General features: G+C 49.8%; 1 protein-coding gene across 1 annotated transcript in view; it reads right to left on the bottom strand.

Moving 5' to 3' along the window:
- Positions 1-1842: 1842 nt before the first annotated feature.
- Positions 1843-8743, bottom strand: part of A2ML1 (alpha-2-macroglobulin-like 1) — a 23785-nt gene continuing 16884 nt past the window's right edge. Inside the window, exons 23-35 of the mRNA XM_010017212.1 lie at positions 8305-8388; positions 7080-7256; positions 6859-6940; positions 5914-6070; positions 5602-5676; positions 5065-5227; positions 4128-4342; positions 3770-3985; positions 3544-3668; positions 3224-3314; positions 2429-2497; positions 2018-2120; positions 1843-1883 (exon numbers count right to left, since the gene is read on the bottom strand). Of these exons, the coding sequence (XP_010015514.1) occupies positions 1843-1883; positions 2018-2120; positions 2429-2497; positions 3224-3314; positions 3544-3668; positions 3770-3985; positions 4128-4342; positions 5065-5227; positions 5602-5676; positions 5914-6070; positions 6859-6940; positions 7080-7256; positions 8305-8388 (1598 nt within the window). The remainder of the gene's footprint in view (positions 1884-2017; positions 2121-2428; positions 2498-3223; positions 3315-3543; positions 3669-3769; positions 3986-4127; positions 4343-5064; positions 5228-5601; positions 5677-5913; positions 6071-6858; positions 6941-7079; positions 7257-8304; positions 8389-8743) is intronic.

Genomic DNA, 8743 nt, shown 5'->3' with positions numbered 1-8743 from the left:
TTTCCTGCTGGACAGTTAGCTTCTGAAAGGCTAAGACTGTACTTGGCGTCTTATTAAAAGTCAGGAGACTAGAACTGCCTGATTGAGTGATTATTCAGGTTTACTGGTTTTCTCCCAAACCCCTAAAATTGCATTTAAAAGCATCTGGGTTAAAAAACCCTTCTTCACCTCTGCTCTGTGTATGCATGTACACATGCAAAACTTTGTCCCTCCAATAGTGAACTTGGTCAGGGGAGGTAGAGCATGCACCAATGCAGATATGCTACCAGGGGGAGGAGGTGACCATTACATGAGTTGGAGCTGAAGACAAGGGAGGGCTGGCTCCCATGTTCAACAGTTCCTTTGGCCAAAAGTTGCATTAGAGACCTTTATCAAGAGCAATTGGCAAGAATGTACTGTTGAAGAGGCGTGAGGGGGTAGAGTCTCAGTGTACTGCATTACTATTTGGAGACTGCTTCAAAGAGCTGATGTCACAGGAGCTTGCTGGAAAGGCACAGGAGATACAGCTGTCACAGTATGTTCGCTTGCATCTTGTGCTCCAAAGCTGCCTGAGTCCTACTGCAGGAACTATTAGGGGAAACCATGGGAAGCATGAGGAGAGAGCAATGGAGGAAGTGGGTAGAAGGTTTGTACATTGGCAATGGCAGAAGTGGTATCTTCATGGGCTAAGCCTGTGGTCCATCAACAACTGGCACAATGGTGGGAAGGTTAGGGGACATGCTTGCTTTAATTCTTCTTCCCAGCTGTGTACCAGATAAGTGACACACACAAACCCTTGCCCCAGCCCAGGTCCTCACAGCGCAGGCACAACTGCTGGACTATTGTGATCCCTCAGTCCATCCACTTGGGTGCAGGACCCACATAGGCTCAACTTTAATGTGGGCTGTGTCCCAGCTGGGACACTTCCTTCCATTCAGTGCCCAACCTGGAATATTGGGCAAAGGCACTAGTCATGGTATGACAGTTCCTCTCCTTTCCTTTATCACAAGTCTGGGAGCTTCTCCACCCCTTTCTGAGGCACCATGTGTGATTGTGGGGACAGAAAATAAATAAGGAAGGCATAATCAAGTCCTTCCATGGCTATCATCAGGCTATGGAAGGTGCTTTGTGTTGGTTAGTGGTGGGGTTGGCTCTCTAGGCAGGTCCCCAGGCAGCACTCTCTGTGGGATGGTGTCCGGATGCAGCATGTACTCTATCAAGGTTCTGTCTTATCCTTACAGAAGGGACTTCTCCAAACCTGTCCTGGCTTCAGCCTACTACTAACAAGCCATCCCCCTTCTGGCAGCTGGGCATGTCACCTCACTAGACAGTTACATCTTCCCAGTTTCAGCTTGCTCGTTGGGCAATGAATATAGTGGGGGGTGGAGAGAATGGAACCATGCTTGAGCCTGAGGGCCTTCATTAGCACAGGTTGCTATGGCTTTGCATTCTCACCTCCGTCTGATGCTCAGTGCTTCCTTCCTCACTCTCATTTTCATAGAATCACAGAACGGTTTGGGTTGGAAAGGACCGTAAGATCATCTATTTCCAACCCCCTGCCATGGGCAGGGACACTTCCCATGAGCCCATGTCGCCCAAGGCTCTGTCCAGCCTGGCCTTGAAAATAGACAACGTCCCTGTCTCTGCATTCCACTATAGCCTTCCGGCTGCCTCCCTGGCTGCAAAACAGCCCTGGTACTAGCTCCACGTAGCTAGCCACAGACATCTGCCAGCTTTTCTTTCTAGCTGGATATATGCTCCCCACTGGTTATCATCCTCCTTCCCTTCTTTGATTGCTTACATTCCCCACCTCCCACCCTTCTGACACCATTGTCTGTGTCACACAGTGACTTGCTGCCTACCTCAACTACAGACAGCACCGTAGTCAGCCAAGGCTCGCTCCTCTGCAAAAGGAAATAAGGAAGTCGATTACACACAAATGCATGCACACAGACAAGAGTGCACAACGTCTTTTCCCAGCCAGAAAACTAAGAAGTCGGCTCCCAAACCCCAGAGTACAAGGGAATCTGCAACCCACCTGGCTGGTAGTAATCGTAGACTTTGATGCTGGCTGGTTTCAGGTTCTTCATCTGAATTACTTGTTCCAGTTGCAGAATGAAAGTCTGAGATTCATCATTGAGCTTGTGGAGGTGGAAAGAAATGAGCAAGGGGAGAAAGAAGTCATTGCATCTTCATCTTCCCTAGTTTGTATATTTTCCTTGCACTAAATATTTCTAATCTATTAGAGATTCTGAATTTCAGAAATGAGTGTGCATAAGGAATAACAAATGTTCACCCCACGACAGTGAAATTGGGCAAGCCTCTGCCACCCACAGCTCTACCAGTGCTCTTTTTCCATGCCTAGCCCAGCCTCAGGCTTCTCACACAGCTTCTTGTCCTTCGGCCTCTTGCACTTGCTCTGCCAAACCAAATGTTTTTTCCCACTTACCTTGTCCAGATAAATGTAGACCACATCAGCTTTCACTTCTGTTTTCTTAACAATGGTTCTGCGCTCCAGCTGGGGTAGGAAACAGTAACACAGGGAAATCTGAGAGCACTTTTCTTATGGCTTCCTGACCTGGGGGACCCACTGCTCTACTGAAGGGATGGTGTGGAGCTGGAGTGTGTGTGGGACTGTGTCTTTCTCACAGATAAGGGCTTTAGTGGTTATGTTTGGTAGTCCCTCCTGGACACCCCTTGTGAGCATCTTGGGGATGATCTATGCTGTCACAGGTAGAGGAATCTCCCACTCTGGAGACAAAAGGCTGTGTGGATAGTACATGGGACTGGTGCACTGGTCAGCAGAGAGGTGCAGGCCCCGGGAAGGATTCTTGTAAGCTCATCTCACTGACAGCTAGAGTGCTCTGAAAGACCTGCCTGGGGGCTGTGCACATAATTCATCTTTCAGTTTTATGGCTTAATTTGTGGTGGGGAGGAGGGCAATATTTTTGTCTATAACTAGAGTCTCTGTAAGAAATCTTGTCTTAGAATTTCTGGCAAAAAATCCCACGGTGTTTAGCACACCCAGCAGCACGTTGTTCGTGGCCGAAGTCAGAATAATGTCAGTGACAGAAGCTGAACCACCTCTGATCTCCTGTAACTAACTTTTGTGAGGCCTGTACAGAAACCAGAAGGTTTAGATCAGTTACAACAGCAAAGGGCCTCTGCTAATTTAGTTACCCTATGGCCTGAAATGAATAGCTCCCAACAGAAGCAAGCAGGTGGGACCCTCCAAAGTCCTCACCAACATCCTGGATCTGGGAGCCAGGACAAATCCAGACAGCAGGGAGACCTCCAGGATCACCATGTTGGATGTGACTCTGCTGCCAATGTAGCTGAAGAAGAAGAAACAGTCAGAGGGTCTGTCTCTGGGAGAATAGTGCCCTCCAAGTCCTCCTTCCCTCCAACACCATACCCCGTGGCTTCCAAGGAGGTAGCCAGCCCCTTCTTTCCCCACCCCTTCCACCAACTGCCAGGTCCCTCCATTGCAGCCCTGAGGCTTTCCCCGGCTGCTGTCCCCAAGCACAGCAGGGTCTTGCTGGAGGAGGAAACCCTTGGGGTCACCTGGCGAGGATGCGGACGGTGAGGACATGTGCATTGGCCTGGCTGCAGTTGGTCAGCTCTGTGTTGACACGCAGAGTGAAGGTCACAGCAGCCCGTGGGGGAGGCTCATGGTACCTCAGCACTGTCTGTCGGGAGGGGAGAAGACAGGCCACGCATGACCTCGTGCAGGGAGAAGAGGCAGAGTCCTCCATCCCTCCTCTTTCCCACACGTGTCCCACCACCTCACCTGAGCGAAGACACAGCCAGTGCCATGGACCTGCAGCAGGAAGTGCCCCGGGACCTCTGTCAGTGCTGCCTCCTGCACCAGCAGCCTCTTCTGGCGGTTGACTTGGAAAGTCTTCCCGGAGCCCCTCTGAGACTTCACCCTCACAAGTGCCTGTCCCGATGTGCTGAACGTTCTTGCTGCGTATTTTGCTAAGGCTTGCAAGGCAACAACTGTGTCCTAGAAAGTGAGAGACAGTCACCCCTCTGGAAGCATCAGCTCCAGCGAAGCTGACTTGGAGCAGGAAAACCTCAAGAGGATTCGCTCTGACAACCTCAGGCGCAGAAGTCTATCAATCAACCCACAGGGAGCTACTTGTTACCTGGGTGGAGGCAAAGCCCCCGTAGGCATTTTGCTGATGGGTCAGCCATGCCACAACACCAGCTGCAATTGTCATGTCCCCTGCGTGCACCCGTGGCTTAGAGAGGTACGCCAGGAGCACATAGGCTGTCAGCTCTATGTCCACTGACTGAGTACCGGGCCAGAACTCTGTGGAAGCTGGAGAGCTTGGCTTGGGGCTCCAATGGATTTGTCCTCCTGCAGAAGGAAAAGGAGCATGCAGGCTGTCTGGAGAGGAACAGAACTGGGGATTCACAGGAAACAAAACCCAGAGTGCTTTCAGGGCTCCTTCAGCTCATTCCCTGTTCTGAGCACAGGATCGCTTTCTTCAGTTTATTCTCCAGGGCTTCATCTGGTCTTAGCTCACAGATTCCTACCTCCTGCCTCAAGAGGACCTTGGAATCTTTCCACCGAGGAAACTCTTCCTGACAAATCACCCTCTCAGCTTGTGAAAACACTTACTGTATTTTCAGTCACAGTGCAGTTACTACACAAATATGTACAAATACATACGTGATTTTTAACCACTCTAGCTCAGCATAGAATCATAGAATGGTTTGGGTTGGAAAGGACCTTAAGATCATCTAATTCCAACGCCCTGCTATGGGCAGGGACACCTTACACTAGATCATGATGCCCAAGGCTCTGCCCAACCTGGCCTTGAACACTGCCAGGGATGGAGCATTCACCACTTCTTTGGGCAGCCTGTTCCAGTGCCTCACCACCTTCACAGTAAAGAACTTCTTCCTTGTATCTAACCTGAACTTCCCCTGTTTTAAGTTTGAAGCCATTACCCCTTGTCCTACCACTACAATCCCTGACAAAGAGTCCATCCCCAACGTGCTTATAGGCCCCAAATATACATTACCCCAGATCCCAGCAAGTAAACAACAAGCATTACCCCAAAGATCAGTCAGCACCTGATTTGATGGCCTGCTCCTCCAGTTTGTACAGCAGCTCCTGGGTTGTCTCATAGTCCCCACCCAGGGCAAAGGCATAGGCCAGCAGGGCTTCTGTGTAGATGCTGGTGACGTTGTGAACTGCCTGCTGCAGGCAGCGGAGGGTAGCCTGCAGTAGCTTGCCCTGTGTTGGGAGAAGAGGCATGTGCCAGACTCTGACAGGGGCAAAAAAGGGGACAGGAGAGCTCATTCCAGGGATCCAGGCTATGTCTTCCTGATGTAGTTCCAGTGAAACACATTAAATCACACACTCGCTTGAGGAAACAATCAGTGCAGCCCCAATGTGCGCTGGGAGCCCTGGTCACCAAACACTATTGAACCATGCCTGTTTTACAGCACTGTCTCTTTTGAGGAAGGACTTGACAGTTTGGCCAAACATTGGCTCCCTCGCAGCAGTTCCCTACCTGTTCCTGGCCTGGAAGCTGACAGCATTATGAGCTGAGCAGTGCCTAGGCATGGGAGTGTACAGAGAGCAGGAGGAAGCGGGAGCGTGCTCACCTTCAGTGGCTGACCCAGCTCCAGCAGTGCTGCAGCGACATACGCCCCAAGGGAAACCTCATCATCCACGCTGCCCTGTGAAGGGAATGCACCTTTCACCCTAAGGAGTGTTTGGAGGATGCAGGCAGTGACTCCCCAGCGGGAAAAGCATTCCTTTCACATTCCCAGCCCCATACCCTGCTCTCTTTAAGGCTGGTTGCATGGGTTGCAGGATCAACTTTCCAGGATCCTTTGGGATCCCACTATCTTTTGCTGTCATAACATCCATCTAGCCATTTCCCAGCTGTGCTGCCTGGCTTGGCCTTCATTTACCTTTAGGGAGGAGTGAAAGAGGCTCCCTTTGTTTGCAAAGCAGCCACTGGGGAGCTGGTTTTGCTCTAGCCAGTGTAGGGCATCCTGGACGTTCCTGTCATCTACATAGATGTATTTTCTGGCTTGGCTGAAACTCTTGGCTACAAAAGCTGTCAGCCTAGGAAGAGGATGAGTTGTGAGAGAAAGAGAAACACAAAAAAGGCAAAGATAAAGTCAAAGGCCTCCTGGTGCACGTCCCTGAAGTTAACACTGACATAGTGGCATGCAAAATAAGAATCATTTTTGTACAGAAAGGCAAGCTTAAAGTGGAAATGGTCCACAGGACCCTCAACCTGGCTCCGCAAATGTACTATGCAAATACTACTGCTTTACGCAGTCATTTCACAGGTGAAAACTCTCTTGCCTCTTTTATTTTTACCTGTTGTACTTCATCTCTCCCAAATACCTAGAGACATTCCCCATTTTCTTGAATACCCCATTTTCTTCCTCCCATCCTTTCCTTATTTCCTCCCAGCCCAGACACCAGAGGGTCAAGCTGGGCCAATGCAGCTCTTTCAAGTTCTCCCAAGCAATTCCCTCCCTGTGGAGATAGTCTTTTATTGCTCTTCCCTGATCTACCACCAGTCAGGATGTACCTCGGCTGCCAGAACACCACCAGCAGTACCTGGTGTTGTCTGTGGGGCAACAGCAGGGCCACAGAGACGAAAAGGGACCTCCTACTCCCTGGGACCACATCTTTGTTGTTCCATTTTCCCACAAACTCTGCAACCCTGCCTCACTGCCTTATCAAGTGGTTCAGGTCCCTCAATCTACCTCCCTGACAGAGTGTTCCTGGGGTCTCCATCCAAAAGAAGAAACACACATCCTCTCAAGCTTTCCCAGGCACATTAGCTGCTCTGGCCCACACAGCTAAAATCAGGAGTGAGGGATATTTGCAGTGCTTACCAGGTGTTCCCTTCCCCATCCTGCTGTCCAAAGACACTGTAGGACCCATCTCTGTGCTTATAAAGAAGCTGCATCTGGTACCCTAGGGGGATGGGAACAGTGATTAGTACAACACAGTAACACAGAGGGGCCAACATTGACAAAGTGAGTGCAAGGGTAAGAGCTATTGGTAGGTTGGACACTGGGGAGGCAGAGGAGCACAGTGGGTCTGTTGTACTTGCCATTGCGCAGGAATCCTGTTGCCCTTTCCTTGATCTCAGGGGTCAGCTGCCTCGTCTTCTCCAGGTACTGCAGCACATAGACAATGGGGGCAAACAGCACCATGTTCTGCTCCCCACAGCCGTGGGGCAACTGCACCAGGTGGTCCAGGTTCTGCAGCGCCATCCCCATGAGGTCACCTATGCAAGGGTATGAGAAACAAAGCAAGTGTAAGTATGATTTGAGGTGCTTCCCAGCCAAGTAGTGGATAATTACCTCAGCACATGAGGAATGCACTGGAGAGAGGAGGAAAGAGAAGTAAACAAGAGAGAGCAGGATGGAGAGTGGTGACTGTTTTGCCATTTCCCAATCTTGCATCATGATGCAGGATGACCACACTATGGAGTCCCTGAGGAACTTTCCCTTTGCAGCCTGAAGAGCTCCAACCATAACAAGTACTATTTGTAAAAGGCGACAAGCAGAGCTGCAGTTGCTCAGTGTGTGTCACACAGACAGTCAAATACAAAAGCACTTAGGGAAAGGTTGACATGTTTCTCATCTTTAGCCAGCCCTGTTCTACCTGGCCATATGTCAAGTGTCAAAATGTCAGTAAGCTAGCAGGGGTGCTAGTCAGATGGTGTGAAGGTGTCTATATGTCCTCCAGCCAGCCAGAAAATATTAGTATTCAGTTTATTCCTTTGGGGTTCTATTGCATAATACCCATGGCTGCTTATGCCAGGCCTAGCTTCATACCAATTCTGGTATGAGGGCAAACGAGCTCAGTGCAATACGTGTTTCGAATGGTAGGTATGTCTGGTCCCACGGCCTCTCCAAAGTGTTATTTCGCAAGTTAGTAATGCTGAAAATGATTTATTCTCTCGAGGAGCTTCTGTTGTAGCAGCAAAATTTAACAGGGAGCCAAGATGGTTACAAGCTTTGCTGATTATATTTACAGAGAACTAGCCAAGTTCCCAAAGTCCCATCAAACATTAAGACCGAGGGTCTCTGCTCCAAAGTCCTAGCTAGACAAATAAGGGTTATTCTCTTCTGCAGTTTACTTTTCTCATGAAATCCTAAGTGTTAATCCAAAAATCTGAAAGCCTCGTGTTGGCAAACCTTGCAGAGAATAAACACAGCATCCTCTCTTTTGAGCAGTTTCATGTCAGATGGATCCCTTGACACCATCACCAAGCTGAGCCTCGCTCATCTGCAACAGCAGCCAGTGAGCCCACAGCAGAAATCACTTACCTGAGATGGAAATTGAAGCCCTGGTAGATCCCTTCACTACATTTTCAGGGAGGTGAAGGGACACGGGTTCTTCGGCCATGTTTCCTGAAAAAAAAAATGGGTGTAGCATGAAAAAAAATCAAGTTAAATCCATCTAACCAGAAGGACAATACTGGCACAGAGAAATGGGACACTGCCTACATCCTGCTCACACCGACTGCTCCCTACAGTCTGTCCCAGTCATCACAAAAAAAACGACTGCCTGGAAACTTTTCAGATTAGATGTGAGAGCTGCTGGCCAGCCTGAGGGCTCATCAGCTTCACAACCCAGTTCACTGTGCTCCACAAGATCACAGCTGGTCATCACTCGGCAGCTAAGCTGAGTATCATCCTGGGGAGACTCGCAGTGTTGCAGGGACAGGGTGGGAGGGCTGGAGCAGCTCTCAGTGGTGACTTTCAA

This window comes from Nestor notabilis, unplaced genomic scaffold (genome assembly GCF_000696875.1).
Source record: "Nestor notabilis isolate BGI_N333 unplaced genomic scaffold, ASM69687v1 scaffold6856, whole genome shotgun sequence".
In the NCBI taxonomy this organism is placed as follows: Eukaryota; Metazoa; Chordata; class Aves; order Psittaciformes; family Psittacidae; genus Nestor; species Nestor notabilis.
This window is presented reverse-complemented; position numbering and strand designations above follow the sequence as displayed.